Here is a 16,555-nt window from a genome sequence, read left to right as displayed (position 1 = left end):
TCTAATCATTTTTTTCCATGACTGTAGATGCTCGAGTTGGCAGCATTCTTCCTAACGCCCATCCCTACTTTAAGCAGTATTTAAATTTGCTAAAATGTTAAATCATCCCTAAAATAAGCTTATCTTTTATCCTATCAGAGAAAATGTCACCATGCTGACTTGTAATTACACTAAATGATTCTTCTTAATGAAAAGACTAGCAACTCTACCATCTTTTTCTTAGCTTAAAGCCCTTAAAACCCTCAAATTCGTGTCCATAACCAAAATGTTGTCCCAATTTTCACCTCCGACAGCTTTATAATAGCACTTGCTTTCCACTGAGTAACCCTCCTGACCCACAGCAGCAGACAAGTTCTGAAAGCCTACGGACAAGGTGCAGAAAGGAGCGGGAGCATAAACAACTTATTTCAGATTTCGACAACGGCAGCAGCATGTGATTTAATTTTTTCCCCCAGTTATCTGAACCAAATGTTTTTCTCAGCTGAGGCATCCAGGCATAAAGTACCTGCCGTAAAGGTTAACAGGAACAAAGCCCTTTTTCTGCACCCGCCTGCTCCTGCCTCCTCCTCCTCCTCCTCCTTCCCCCCCTTCATTTATGCTCGAAAAACAGGAAACTTGTTCAAACGAAACCCTGATTTGATAGACTCTGACGCATGCGGGCGAATCAATACACACACATGAAAACAGAACACCCATTGGTGATTTCCATTTCGAATCTGCGGGTCGACTTACTGTGGCGTCCTTCTTCTCGTTCCAGCGTGTGATGAAACTATTCTCTCTCTCCATCTGTTGCACCCGGTCCTCATTGACCTGTCGGACACACACAATGACACAAAAACACATGAGGATTCAAACTGAGGAGAAACATTAAATTGCTTGATGGAATCAGACAACCATTTTCCAAAGGTGAGATTGATTCCAGCCCTTAAATACAATCCATGGAAGACTAGATTAAACCAGTAAAAAAAAAAGCATCATACGCACTGTAAAATTGGGTCGTTCAGCTAACACTTCTAAAGCTAATTTTGAAGAGCGAAGTTGGCTGTGAGTGTTTGACACAGCTCAGCACCGAGTGAATACTCTTTTCTTTCACAAAGCTCTGTGTGGGAAATGATATTTTTTTATTCTAACTTTTTTTTTTTTTTTTTTTACACCATTATCATTTTCAGAGAACAATTTGCTTTGTTAGAGTTCTACGAATGGCGGAGGAGATTGGGGGGGAGGAAAAAAAAAACCCTCACAAACTCGTCGTGTGTGTGTTTAGGCCTGATAATGGGCCCCGTCTACTACATCCAGCACAGAACTGGCGCTTTAATTAGCGAGATGTCTCACTCGTTTTATGTCACAGCGTGTATTCACTGCTATTGGGCTCATGATTGGTTGAGCTTTATGGCTATTTGTCATGCGAATGATGGCGTCCCGAAACCGATTTGGAGTGAATGCCCCTCCTTTAACGTCAGAACAAGAGGGATCCAGGCGTTCTGTTGGGAATTAGCAATCGCTCTGTGCTGCGTATCCCATAAGCCAGGCAGCTCTCCAAGGGTAACATTGATCCCACACCCCCGCCCATCCACACATCAGCAAAGTCAAGCCAATTGTGGAGATTTGGCAACAACACTTTCTGCTCCCCAGATGGTTGAAGTGAGAGAGTGTAAATAAAGTCATGCGCGCAGCTTAGTTTAGATATGCAATATGGTAATACAGGAATGATTTAAATGTTTTTTCACCTGTTATTGACTAGAGAGTCACCCTTAATCTAGCTGGGCATGTACTGCACCTGTTCCCACAGTTGTTAGAATTAAAAATAGTTCAGTTAAGGCTCTAGTTTATTTACCACTATAGGTGCATCTCAATACATTAGAATATGATGGAAAAGTCCATTTCCAGTAGTTCAAGTCAAACAGCTCCAACCAAGTATTGAGTAAAATAGCTATAAGAGTTTAATTTAAGAGCTGATATCTAGATATTTTCCATAGTTTTGTCAGTAAACCTTCACCAGTAACATTCATTCAAAATTAAAAAGTACATTTTTTTAAAGATCTCATGTCGTAAAAAGATTTCCATCTTTTTTTTCATATAAAAGCAGATTAAGCTCCAATCAGGGATGTTTTGAGGGGCAGACTAAAAGAGAAATGTATCGTTTCAGGCAGAGGGTCAATACTAGTGATATCCAAATGAAGCTTCATGAACCATTAGTTGTATCTGTTGACACCACTAAATGGCACTATTGGGTTACAGAAAAAGGCTGACGGAATGGCAATTTGATGTGCTTTCGATCCTTTGTTGAACAAAGAACGTCATGAAGTGAACTCAGAAAATAAATACAATGCTTCATGAAGCTTCATTTGGCCATCACTCACGATTAAAGGTATATTCAGATGGACAATATGAGAAAATCATGCAAATTATTATCTTCCAGTAAAAGCTCAAAATGCAGGTATAAACCTGAAAATTAGAAAATATGTCTCCTGTCCCACGTCTTCTGTGAATCTGGAGGTAGATTTCTAAAGTTTGACCCATTATGATGTCATCGAGGAAATAAGTGGGCATTTCCTAGGTCAAATTATTATTATTGGGTATAGATTATTGGAAATGATTTCAAGCTTTTGGAGCTTGACCCATTGGGTCAATGCTTCTTTTTTGCAGTCTCTTGCATATCCCCAAACTTTTAAAAACTGCAACACTAAACTTGCTGCAGTGCACCTTAACAGAGCTTTTAGTCCAACACGCACAAAAATAATTTTACTCAAAAATAACTCACTTAGAGTCCTTCAAATCTTTTCCATTTGAAACGACTGTATGATGACAATTTTTTTTCTTTTACAAAAAGCTGATGTTTCTTTTCTGCTCCTCACATATAGAACAAACTCAGAGTCATAAGCCTGGCCTCGTTTCGCCTCAAGCGAAAAATGTCCTGAACAAGATTCCAATGGTATTTTTTGTTCGAGGTGACCTGTTTTTTCAATATAATCTCTGTGTTTTCAGTCCATGTGTGCAGAGCACAGTGGGCAAAGATTGTTACAGCTGAGCAGAGTGACTTAAAATTAGTTTTCCATGGCTGGTAACCATGTAGGCAGGTGATACCAATTTTGTAACTGTGATAATATCTTTTTATAAATGATGTTATGAATGCTTATTCAATACAAATCAGATAATATCTAACCCGAATCATGCAACCGCACTCAGCCCAGCCCTTTTTCACCCTCCTCATTGTCTTCTAATCAGTTTCTCACCATTGCTAACACTATGAAGTGGCAGAAAAATAAATAAAAAAACCCCTTTCTGACTCACACTGAAGAGTGTAATGTAGTTGCTGATGAGGTCATGGACGACGTTAGTTTCCTGTGGGGTTTGTCCCCGAGTCTGGAACAAGCAGGAGGAGAAAACAGAGGCCAGTTTTTCGCTCGGCATGTGGTTGAGGTGGGAGCACTGCTGAATCCTGAATCACAGAAAGGAACGTGGTTAGAATAACCCAAATGTATCTGCGCACACACAAACAGATCAGCACAAGCAGGTCCTATCTTTTGCTCAATAATTCAATCTCTCATGCCCACACATACTGTACACTCAGACACAAACACGCACATAATTTAGTGAAATGTTAGGCTTCGGTCCAAATTCTGCAAAGGGCCAATTAAGTCTTCTCCAAACAACCTACATCATTAACATAATGCAGCTAAATCACGACTATCCACGGCAGGTTTCTGAGGGAGCAATGTGTAATGTGAGCATCAGTGAATGAGACATCAAGACAGCAGAGTGTTTCTATCCAAATGTAACTAGAGGTGGAAAACAAATTTGCAGCGAGGGGCAGCTGCAGGACAGGATCCAACTCGCTTTAGCATCTCTGGCTCTGCACATAAATAATTTCTGCACATAAAGCTGTCTGTTTTCAATATCAAAAAAAAGTGAAAAGGCTGAAAATCATAAACACATTTGGTAAACGAGAACAAACCTGAAATATATAATTTTCCACACAAAAAAAGAAAGAGGAAAAAAGGCTCCTTAAGTAAAAAATAGTTATATTTATGCCACATGCTTTAATTCTGTGTTTGTAAATTGCCTGCCTTTTTAATAATAAGCAACTCAATCTGTCTCACTTGCAAAATGCCAACAAACGGTACAAACAATATGGGATTGATTCATCACTTTCAATCAAGGAAGGCTGTTGCTTCAGTGATAAAAACAAACAGCCTTTTCCTTTTCATCTTAATTTTAAGGACCTAGCGCCAAACCCACTCTGCATACCGTCTCCCCGACTAAATCCGAGATCTGACCAGAACATATCCTACTTGATTGGCCGGAAGAAAAACACACAACAGAGAGGGGAGAGTGGATCATTAGTGAAGCAGAAGGGACATAAGGCTAATCAGCAGGTGACAAATAGCAACCCTAGGGCGACTCAGAGAGCAGGACCTTTGAGTCTCTGCACTTGTTATGTCTGTGATGCAGGGTGGCGTCTGTAGAGCCACACCTGTTCTATCAGCTCCAAGTCCAGTCAGAGACAAGAGATATCTATCAGTCTTCTTGCTATTCTGATGAGTTACAATATGATTTATGCTTCACATAACTGTCCAGTGACATTTTAGCATGCTAACTGATATGGCAAAAAAATTTTTCGCGATATACATTTTTTCATATCGTCCGATCTCGATTATTATCACGATTTTTTAAATATTTTTTTCAGATAATTTTTTTTTGACAAATTCTTGAACAATGTGTTGTAATTTATAAGCCTCACATAAGATTTTTTATATAAAATCTTGATCTGAAAAGTAACCAGTGAACGATAGCACCCATACAGACTAAAAATGACAATATTTTTGTTTGAACTATACTGTTGAATGTTGCATGACGTGTTCATTACCTATTTTTTAAGTAGTTCATAACAAGCTTTAACTAAATCTGCAGCTTGTGTGTGTGGAAGCTATTGTGTTGGTATACCTGTACAGATGTTGGAGCACTGCATCAAGGGTGGACCGGTTTATCTTTGGCAAACTCTCAATGAAAGTGGAGTATTTCTTCACTCTCTGCCTCTCGTCCTTCTCATCTACAACAACACACAGATGAGAATGAACAGTTAGTAAATATAATAAAATGAGACACGACCATGGACACAAAAGAAATGAAGGCCACACTGTTCTTTTTTTATACCTTTTTTCATCTGTGAAAGTGTATTACAAGAATATAACCTCCCTCACATGTCATATAACGCTGGAATATGTTTTACAAACTTGTGCCCCCGCCCCTACCAGACGCCTCACATACCCAGAGCCGACACCCAGTATGGATAAAGCTCCTTGGTCAGCAGGGCGTCCTCTGATTGGGACAAGAAGCTCTTCAGGATGTCCGTCACGTCCTCCAGCTGGTGCTCCTTCTTCCGCAGCTTCACGTTACGGGCGTCCCGGGTGAACTCCTCCAGGAGCAGGGCCACTCGACCAGGATCCCCCGGCCTCTGGTAGACCCCCTCCTGGCACAAACCTGGTTACAAAGTGAGAAAAAAGGAAGAATAGAGTGACATAAGGCTCATTACTTTATGTTCAGCGTTTTTGTTTTTTTGCCATATAGTCAGTGTCTAATGTGTAGTGCCTGCAACAGGATATGGCACAGATTTCTTATCCACCCATCCATTCCAGTCTGCTAATCCAGGGCCGGGTCGCGGGGGCAGCGGGTTAAGCAGGGCATTCCCCAGCCACAATGTCCAGCTCCTCCTAGGAAACTATATTTATAAGGGAATAATCGACCTAATGGATGAAGTGGCCCTCAGTACAACTACATGCATTTGAGCATGAAATCTTAAAAGTGCAGTGTAAAAATGCACAAAATTAGTTCTTGCAATCAATGTTGGTCTGCTGTTCTTGCACTAAAAATAAATAAATCACAGTAAGTGGTTAATATTTATTTGCTTCAAACCTTTTGTATTCCTATTTATACTGCTGTACAAGCATTTGAACATGAAATATGTTAAGTTACTGCACTGTAAACATATTTAAAATTGCAGTTTCATCATATCTGGTTAAGTTCATGGTCCTATATGTGGCCCTGTGGTAGTGTCCATGAAAAATTGTGGCCCCCTCCAGTATTTAAGTTGCCCATCCCTGTACTAAAAGATCATAATTGAAGCCTTTATTCAATCTTTATTTCAGCCTTTTTTTCACAAGCCAAAATTAGCATTCTGATCAATGCCACAGTTAACATATAAGGGATGCACCCTGCTAACCGAGCGTTAGCTTCTAAGCGTAACTTAGAATTTGTTATAACAGTACTTGACCCTGCTGCACAAGAAAAGTTAACTTTAAACAGTCTGTGGTTTATATTTTGCAAGTGGATCCTGCAGTAATAATGCAATGAAAAGTGGGACTTTATTTTCTAAATTTCTAAGCATATGGTGAAAAGGGAGCTGGGATAATGTCACCACATTATGCGAGACAAAATTAAAAAGCATGAAATACTCATCAGGATGCAGCATATTGGAGGAATCAGCTCCTCAAGGGGAATCATAATAATAATCGTACAGAAATATTTTTTAAAACTTTTCTTTATCCCCTTAAGTATAATGAAACTCACCATATTGGGTGACAAAAGCGATGCAACTGTCGACTATAATAGGGACACCGTATTTAGTCAACTGTTGGTCGCTGAGCGCCTTGCCATCTGTGCCAGCAGCCAGTGTGATGGCAGAGAGCCACAGTGAAAAGTCCATCTTGTTAAAGCCATGAATGTAAACTGTTCTATTAAAGAGAAAAAGAGAGCGAGAGAGAAAAACAAGAAGTCATCATTAATGAAGCCCACCGTGATATAATTTCCAGTAACAATATGTTGTTTCATATTTTAAGATGTTAAAGTTGTTCATATATTTGGAAAAGCCTTGCAAAGTCATTAAATAAACAACCAACAAGATTAAAGGAATCCAAAAGCGCTTCTGCAGAACACACATCTATAAACAACCACTGCTTTCCCACGAGGTTTCATCAAAAACACACAAACGAAGAGCAATTAACGGAGTAAGCACAAATTCTCATCGGACTACTCTAAAAGGGAGACTGGCTCGCGTTACGTGCAGTCTCACCGTCTCTGAAACTGAAGCAGGCAGTCTAGCGAGACTTTGATTACTGCGCATGGTTACAGTAGGTAAAGTGCATTCGGACTAACAAGACAAAGGTAAAATCAAAGCTTACAGCTTTTACATAATGCATCATACTGTATGGCAAATATGCAGATAATTAGTGCACTTTTTTTTATTATTTCAAAGACTTTTACCTTCCTCCCTCCACCATCAGCAGGACTTGGATCTTGTCCTCACCCTCCGTATGTGTAGAGACAGCTGGGGGGGGGAAAGGGCAACAAGTTGTAGAAAATGCAGCATCCAGAACTGTTCACATTCAAAGAGCAATTCAAAGTAATGTGTTTAGATCTGACATTTGCAGTTTTACAATCTGTCAAAAGCATGATTGCTTAGAAGCCTCGCCATGAAACGAAAATGCATTCATTACCCGTCACTGAAAGGTCTCTGTTCTCTTAAGTATTAATTTTCTTTTCAAGTCAATCACTGCAAATAATGTACTGCACAATATATTTAGAAATGTGACTAGTCTTTATGTATGGCGGACAGAAAAGTGAGCGAACAGTACAGTAGTCAAATGGCATAATGCATCCAACTACAGCATTGCCTAGTTGTCATGAAGTCATGGGTGGTGTTGTTGTATTATTAAAACACTAAATGTGATTTAAACAAGAAGGGGGAATGCAGCCAAATGGGATTGCACTGAGGGAAGTTTATAACCACACCACAAGAAAAGAGAGAAAAAAAAACTTACAGAGTTCTTGTCATTTTTCATCTGTACAATCAATCTTTTAAAATAACACTGCAAGGTTGCAGACAAACTGGGCTGAGGGACTCAAACGCTCTGCAATAATCGCTTCCGTGGGTTCAAGCAGCTGCTTGGATCATGGCAACAATCACAGACACAACAGAAAAAGTACAAGGAAAGATATGAGGCTCTGCAGTTGAGTCACAAATCTCCAAGCAACAACATCTGGCACTTTCATCTCTCTCAAGTTTCCACTGGATACATATAAAAGAAACTATCAAAAAGAAAACAACCAAATACTGTAAAGTGTTGACTTTTGGAGATTGATAGCTTGCTAACTAGAAACCTCAATAATAAGCAACTACTAAATAATTAAACATTCTGTCATGGTGTAAACAAGCTTCTCATGCTCTACTAAATAAGATGGAGGGTTATTTATTGAGGATTCAGAGAAAGGGTTTAACATAACACTTATGCTGTGTTATAAATATAGTTACCAACAACAACCAGTTAGCTTAGCTTAAACCACAACGCGTTTCTTTTTTTGTTGGCCATCTCAAACAAACACGATGTAATATGTTATTTCATTTTGCTCTATAGCTTCTTTTTTAACCTTCAGACAGAGCTAGGCTAACATGAGCTATCTTTGTGCTAAGCTAACTGGCTGTTAGCTATGTTATATCCTGTTTGTTACAGACAAAAAAACTAAGTGTAAAAAACGAAAAATTGTGGTTTAAGAGAAGCTAACTGGCTACTAGCTATGTTTAATCATATTTGTTTAATCTAGACAAAAAGTGGAAAAAAAATCTCATGTTCTGGTTTAAGATAAAATAACTTGCTGCTAGCTATGTATAATCTATGGTTCTACATGTGTAATCTAGACAAAAAAGTGAAAAAATGTCAAGTTCTGGTTTAAGATAAGCTAACTGCTAGCTGTTTAATCATATTTCTTTAATCCAGACAAAAATTGGAAAAAAACGTCATGTTCTGGTTTAAGATAAGCTAACTGAGAGCTAGCTACGTTATATCCTGTTTGTTTAATACAGACGACAAAAACAAAGTGGAAAAAATGACACGTTTTGGTTTAAGCTAAGCTAATTTGCTACTAGTATGAGTTTCATACTCAACGTTACCATACAGACATTAGAGTCTATATGGTAACTCGTCTAACTCTCAGACAGAACCTTATTTATACAGTCTATGGATAGAACCTAATAAGCAAATTTCCTAAAATGTTTAACTTTTCCACACAATTTCAAATCAAATCAAATTTAAACTAGGCCTATTGAAAGACCAGTCCCATAAAACTGTATCTATGAGGAGTACTTTTACTGTCTATCCCAATCATTAACTTTTTTCCTAATTTCCTCCACCAAATGCCACAATCTCTGCGTCTGCATTTTGAGCAAGCACACTGGTTACTGGCACGAACAGGAAATGTAATTTAATTTAATAAAAGAGGATTAGTAAAAATATTACATTTAAAAGTGCTATTTTGGCAAACAAGTCCCTTGCATGTTGAGTGAAACAGCAAAAACAATTAATCCCCAAAAGTCCCTCTTAACAATTGCTTTTTATTTTCTTTGGCAGATTTTCAAGGGCACAGTATTTCATTGTGATCCAAACAACACGAGAAGAAAGCCGAGAACTTCAGAGATTGATAGTGACTTGAGAGAGGTTTATTAACAGTGTTATCAGGTAAATGCACAACGCTTGTCATCATTGTTTGAACAAACACACAGCAATCCTCTTTTATCCATCTTACAGCTCTGGGAATATTTTTTTTATTACTTAATATGTTTGTGTGATAAGGAACTAAATCTGTGGCCTTGTTCTTTCCTTAATTTGTATACTGGGCGCTTTGTGAGAGTTTTCTATTATGTTTTTTCCTTCTGAAAATCTGGGTGATTTAGGGTGATAGTGCACATTTCCATTGGTAGCATTAGTGTTGTTTATTTTGAAAAGTATTATATGAGAACTTCATAATAATACAAGCCCTACTTGTCTTTTCAGAGACCTGGGTTTGTGGCTCCTCTGGATTGAACCAAGTGTTCTTGGTTGGGTTAGACTGAGTTAACTATACTGATATACCGATACCAATTTATTGGCCAATGCTCAATTATTAATATCAATGCAAACATAAGCAAACAATTCTGACATGGATCTTTTACATTTTATTATTACCTACACCAAGGAAGTTGTGTTTTTGCTTCAGTTTGTCAGCAGGATTACGGAAAAACTACAGGCCTGATTTTCATGACAGTTGGGCAGATAAAGTGTTCAAAATATTAGCAGTCCAATGTGACTAACCAGATTAATCCAGGTTTTTAGTATATTTTTTATTGCTACATGGAAAACAGGGTACCAGTAGGTGCAGTAGATTCTCAGAAAACCAACAAGAACCAGCATTGGTGATATGCATGCTCTTAAGGCTGTGCAATTGGGCAATTAGTTGAAAGGGGTGTGTTAATTGCCCAATTGCACAGCCTTAAGAGCATGCATATCACCAATGCTGGGTCTAAAAACCTGGATTAATCTGGTTAGTCACATTGGACTGCTATTATTTTGAACACTACTGTACATTATCTTTTACTTTTTCGGAATATTGCAAGAGAGGGAATTTGGGACAACTGAAAAACTTTTTTTGAGTCCACCATGAGTGGAAACGTGTTGAGCTTCAACTCCAGCATTGTTTATATCCATGTTTACTAGCTCCATGTGCTTTCCTGTCCTAGAAAAACAGCCCCATAATGTGACTAGAGGTCAGAAGCTCCACAAGGAATCCATCAATTTAACTAATTAATAGTAATTTTAAATAATCAAAATTGTTGTCAGCCAGGGGTAACAGCGACATTGCATTAATTACGGTTATTATTAATGTGTGTAATAAAAAATACATAAATAAACTGACCAGAACCGGGTGTTAATGTATAAATAAGTTCAGGAACATGAATCATCACTTACAGCTCTTAACAAGTTAGCCTAAATTGCCATATATCTTTAAAATGATTTTGATGATTATACAGAAGCTTTAAATTAATTTTGGCTACTAAATATGCTGGACTGCAGCCTTGTGCTGGCGCCCTAATGTCTTCATTTTTACATGATTGAGCAGAGCGATAATTAACATTTTTTCTCTATTTAGCCAGTGCCTTAAGAGAAATCCACTCAGAAAATTAAAGTTTATGAGTTCAAACTTAATGTGCTTATCTTATTTGAAAAACGTTCATTTCAGAAAGTTCTGGGTGGAAAGGCTGATTTGTGCACTGTGACAGGTTAATGATGATCCAACTGTATCTGTCATTTCTCCTTTGTTTTTATTTTGGTTAGTTATTTGTGCTGCAGATATCTTGACACGAGACATCACAAAAAGAACAATCTTCTCTTAAGTACACAGATGAGCCCCCAAGAAGCCATTTTGAGAGGTGGTGCACTCTCTTTCTTTGGTGATAGGACCCTTTTTTGTTTGTTTTTTACTAAGAAAATGATGCATTCATATAACACTTTTCAAAGGGCTTCATAGCCACTGAACGATTGGCAAAGATCAATAAGATAATTGGAATGATAAGCTAAAAATAGTAAAAAAAAATAATCTTAGTCATAGGGCTCAAACACAGAATGACAGTCAAGACAATTAAGGATGAAATGAATAAAAAACAAAGATTAGAGCTTCCACTTTACCTCCAGTATGAAAGCCCTTTAGCGGGTTTTGAGAAAAGATTCAGAAAATGATCATAACTGCCAGCTTGAAGTAAAAAAAAAAAAATAAATAAATCAGGAACAGACTGCAACACACTTGCAACTAACTGATGCAGTTTGAAGAGCTGCATGTTGGAAACATGTAGTGATTTTAATTGAAAAAAATGTATTTATTAAATCCCTCAGTGCTATACAGGGGGCACCTTTCATGTGTTGGTGTCACTGCAGAGAAAATAACAGTTAATCCCATGTCACAGACTGTGATTCCTAAAGGGATCCTTTCAATGCTCCAGAAGCTACCATCCCCCCGACAAAACACAGACCCTTCTGGCGCTAACGGCTCCTCGGCTGTGACAAATATGGTTTGAGAAAGCTGGGAATAAAAATGAGCGCCGCTGCAGTTCTTTATCCCGCCCAAGGTGAGAAGATGGGGCGGCACTTTGCGCGATTTGATCCACGTCGAGCTGTAAATGGATTAAAAAGATCCATTGATTCACCCCTCCCTCTGTTTGCACATCACACTGGCGCAATCGATCAATCTTCCAAAGTATGTGTGAACTTTTGAGCCTTCCCCCCGCGACTGGCGGCTTCCATACGCTGACTATCCTTTAAAGGACCGGTGTGTGCCAGCAACGTGGAGATATTGGCAAAACGAATGTTCGTGGGCTACCGTCAGACTATGAATATTCCAGATTTTTTATTATGCTGACAGTCTACGTGACTCATCCTAAAATACTGCTTTCATACCACGTTTTGTGAGAAAAGCTCAGGGAACTCTTAATCTCACTTGAGCTGATGCTTGATGTCCCATTACTTTATATTGACCTTTACTGACCTTATATTAACAGAATATCTCATATACATGTCAGTGGCATCTCCTCACTCGCCTCCAGTCCCCTCTATGGATGATTTTTATAATGGTAATCTAAGGTTGCCTTCACATTTAAAGTATGTTGTATTTTTCCATTGGCTTGGTTTTGCTTTGCTTTGCTGTGCTTTATCAAGCGCACCAAGCATTGTAAACAAATGTCCTTCATATTGGACAGAATATGTGTGGGACGGAGCTGCCAGTTTTTCTAAGCAAGTCATGGACTTTAATGTATTGTTGGCAGAGTTTTTCACTTTTATGCGGCACTGAACCGCTCTGCGATTGAATCCATTAAGCGGAGGACACACTACAAGATTTTTGACAGATTTTACCCATGATTCCAAGTTGGACACAGTCTACACCAGTCTGCACTTGTCAGACATGTTTAATTATTTCAGACGAATCTGGACAGAATCAGGTAAGAACTAATTACCGACTCAACTGCAAACAGCCAATAAAAAAGAGAGGTAGGGACACAGGAAATAGCGCCAGAAGGCGGGAATATCAAAACAATGTGACGAACAGTGAACAAATTGGTGCATTACCGCCAACAACTGTTTTTTTTTTTTTTTCCCCTATAAACTGTCGCCCTTGCAAGAGTTTGATGCGTTCAGTTGGCTTTAGTCGGCGCAGTTGTTCAGTGTGTCGTCATACAAAAATCTGCTAAACCAGTCATGTAGTGCGTACTTCAAGTCTTTTCAAAATTTGTAAAGACTAAAAGTTGTGTAGTGTGTCCCCAGCTTAAGCCACCATTTGCTAAATGATTTGAAAGACTTAGTTGTTTTTTGTGTGTGGCCACAAGCAACTGTGTTCCGTTATCGTCTGACCATATTTCGATAAGGGCCTTTACTTCATCATTAGACCACGTCTGTCCACAAGACATTTTTTAAGTCTGCTACTACCGTGCCTGGTGTTGATTCTCAAATTTCCGCCCCAAATTCAGCCCAGAATGCGCATGTTTTGGTTCGCCTCCTTCCTTTGGTCCTGACTGCTACTGGTTTACTTGGAAATGAACTGAGACCCCCATTTTTTTTCCGCACCAGAGTTCGTTTGAGTGTTCACACCAGCACAAACCAAATGGACTATCCGACAAAACACATTAGAGTTTGTTTCGAGCGGACCAATTAGAGCAGAGATCCAACAGAAATGTGTAATGGTACACAAAGCTAAAATGCCTTCTGACGCTGGTTTCTTGCATGTGTCGCCTGATATTGTTGAGTGTTTATAAATGCAAGCAGTTGGAAGGTGTTATGGATTGGTAGGTTTTTTGGATACACACTATAGAAACTAGAAAACAGTGAGAGTGAATTTTAAAACTTGAGTTTTTTATGTAACATACCTGGCTCATTGATTTGTGGAACACGTTTTTTTTTACATAAATTACGTTTTTTATGTGACTTATGGTAGTCATGTCACCCCCGGAACTACTTCCGGCATTTATGTACATTTATGTACATATATTTACTATTTAAATGTCTTTTATAACACCTTACCAGGAAGTTTCTGCCCTAAACCTAGGTCAGTGGTTTTATAGCCTAAATTCACAGAAACTGCAGCCTATTTTATAACCGTGAACTGTAAATATATGTCTAATCAGAGGTGTGTTTTTAGAACGTTCTGCAGTACCGGACAAACGCTCATATGTGTCATAATGGGTGGTATTGACAAGTGATCTATTCTGTCGTTTAGGTTGGAGATCTTGTAGAAAAGTTTATATGAATCCCTCAGCTACAGGAGTGTCTCATGGCTGGTGTAACACAAAAGGAAATGATCCGAATAATCCGAGTAATTACTAAATATATTATCTTAGGACTGACAGTATTTCAATGAAATTCTTTCAACTGGATAAGTCTGTTAAAGTTGTAAAAAGTATTTTTTTTTTCCAAAGCCAGGTGCTAAAAGGCAATCCAGTTAATTTCCTTTAGAGTAAAACTTTTGTGAACTTTCACAGCTGAATCTGCACCAGTGACAGTGTTGATCATTAAAGGAATAGAGAGACTTGGAGAGTTCAAAAAGTAGGAAGCTGTTATATTAGCTGTGTCACACCATCCAATTCTACAAGGAATGGAAGCGGTTAACCAGGACTGCAAGGCACAGAAAAATAAAAATGCAAATAAGCAGCATGCTTACTGAGCTCGTGTAGCTGTTTGAGCTGAAGGACTTCCTCCTCTCCCTCCTCGTCTCCCGAGCTGAAGTGCAGGGCAGAGCCTTCCAGCATAAACCAGCCAACCCTCCAGTGGTACAGGTCGTGGCCTTCTTTGTAGTGCAGTCTGCCAATCAGCTCGGCGTCTTTCTGCACCAGTCCCTCGACTTTAGACGGGACGAAGCACTGTGAGTCACAAAAAGAGAGATGAGGCTCGGGAACGAACAACTTCAACAGCTTGAAAGTTTTTTACGCCTCGGCACAAAAGTGCAAAACAAAAAACAGGTGCAGGTTGTTCTTGTACGGATAAACCTTTGCTCAGTTTCTGGTCCCTGGTTGAATTATTATCTTGCTGCTTGGCTCTGTCTGGCCGTTGTTGTGTGATTTAAATTGAAATACGGAGGTGTGGAAAGGCCGATGGTGCAGATGGAGAGACATATGGACAAATGCAGCTATGCCTCCCACTATATATGACCCGCTTGCCTGGGATTAAAGAGATAAAAAAGGAGTTGGGGACATATTTATGTAGGGTGTTATTACAAGATCCTGTCGGCATGTGGGGGGAGAGATAGTAGGACCACTTGTCTTACTGAAAGAAGCACAGGCAGCATGGGGCTCACTGAGAACAATACGTGTGCTGCACAGTAGCAGAGTGAATAAAGAAAAAAGTCCTGGATGGATGTGCTGTACTTCTACACATTCACTCAGTTTCTTCTTTGTACTTTAAGTGTGCAACAAACTTATAAGGGAAGCAATGGAAATGTGTGTGTGTGTGTGCTGTATGCAAAGTGTGTCACCTTTGTTAGCGCCTGGATCCAGTCATGCTGCGTTTCCTGTGTTTCGGCTCCGACAATCAGCGCTCGCTCTGTCTGCAGGTACAGCTCCACAGTAAACACAGCCCTGCCAGAGACACACGGCTCACTATTAGATATCTGGAATTGGAAAGTGTCCTCACAAACACGTGCTAGGAAACAAGCAGCCAAATCTATGTACATTTGCACACATACAATTATAAACAGACATGCTGACTCTCCATGGACCACAAGAGTTTGCACAAAACAAGAAGTTACATACTCACAGCTAATAAAGGCCACAACGACCAGATTCATTACTTATTTTTCAAATTCAAATTCAAATTTACTTAATTTATCCCTGAAGGGAAATTCAGTAGTCTGTTAGCGCTGTTAGAATTAAACCAGGGATGGGCAACTGGAGGCCCGGGGGCCGCATACGGCCCGCACCCTCACTTGAAGTGGTCTTCAGTACAACTACATGCATTTGGGCATGAAATCTTAAAAGTGCAGTGTAGAAATGCACAAAATTATTTCTTGCATTAATGTTGGTCTGCTGTTCTTGCACTGAAAAAAAGTGGTTATTTTGTATTTGCTTCAAACCTTTTGTATTCCTATTTATACTGTTATACATGCATTTGAGCATGAAATATGTTAACTTACTGCACTGTAAACACATTATTAACATATATATCAAAATTGCAGTTTCATCATATCTGGTTAAGTGCACGGTCCTATATGTGGCCCTGTGGTAGTGTCGATGAAAAATTGTGGCCCCCTCCAGCATTTAAGTCTCCCATCCCTGAATGAGACAGCCTGATGGAAGGATCTTTTGTATCTCTCCGTCCTGCAACGGAGAGAGAGGAGCCGTCCACTGCTGTTTTTCTGGACCATAAAGGTTTTGTGTGGTGGATGATCTGGGTATTTCAAGATGGCCTCGAACATCTGGTCATCTCTCCACCACCTCCTCCAGTGTGTCCAACCTGGCTCCAACCACAGAACCAGCTTTTTAGACCAGTCTGTCCAACCGCCTTCATCTCTGTGTGTGATGCTGCCTCCCCAGCAGACTGCAGCATAAAACAACACACTACCACCACAGACTGATAAAACATCTGCAGCATCTTACTACAGATGTGCAGAGATCTGAGATCCTTAAGAAAAAGAGGCGTTTTAGGGACCAGTCCAACTTATTATCCAGGTAAACACCTAGATACTTAGAACTTGGCACCACCTCCATGTCCAC

The 16,555-nt window shown here is 39.3% G+C and overlaps 1 protein-coding gene across 1 annotated transcript in view; it reads right to left on the bottom strand.

Annotated features, from left to right (window-relative positions):
- Positions 1–16,555, bottom strand: part of arap2 (ArfGAP with RhoGAP domain, ankyrin repeat and PH domain 2) — a 176,115-nt gene that overhangs the window by 30,438 nt on the left and 129,122 nt on the right. Inside the window, exons 17-24 of the mRNA XM_059354942.1 lie at positions 15,319–15,421; positions 14,509–14,707; positions 7,261–7,324; positions 6,568–6,731; positions 5,269–5,481; positions 4,945–5,050; positions 3,292–3,439; positions 733–810 (exon numbers count right to left, since the gene is read on the bottom strand). Coding sequence (XP_059210925.1) covers positions 733–810; positions 3,292–3,439; positions 4,945–5,050; positions 5,269–5,481; positions 6,568–6,731; positions 7,261–7,324; positions 14,509–14,707; positions 15,319–15,421 — 1,075 coding nt within the window. The remainder of the gene's footprint in view (positions 1–732; positions 811–3,291; positions 3,440–4,944; positions 5,051–5,268; positions 5,482–6,567; positions 6,732–7,260; positions 7,325–14,508; positions 14,708–15,318; positions 15,422–16,555) is intronic.

Source organism: Centropristis striata, chromosome 17 (assembly GCF_030273125.1).
Source record: "Centropristis striata isolate RG_2023a ecotype Rhode Island chromosome 17, C.striata_1.0, whole genome shotgun sequence".
Classification (NCBI taxonomy): domain Eukaryota; kingdom Metazoa; phylum Chordata; class Actinopteri; order Perciformes; family Serranidae; genus Centropristis; species Centropristis striata.
The sequence above is the reverse complement of the archived record's forward strand: the minus strand, read 5'-3'. Positions and strand labels throughout refer to the sequence as shown.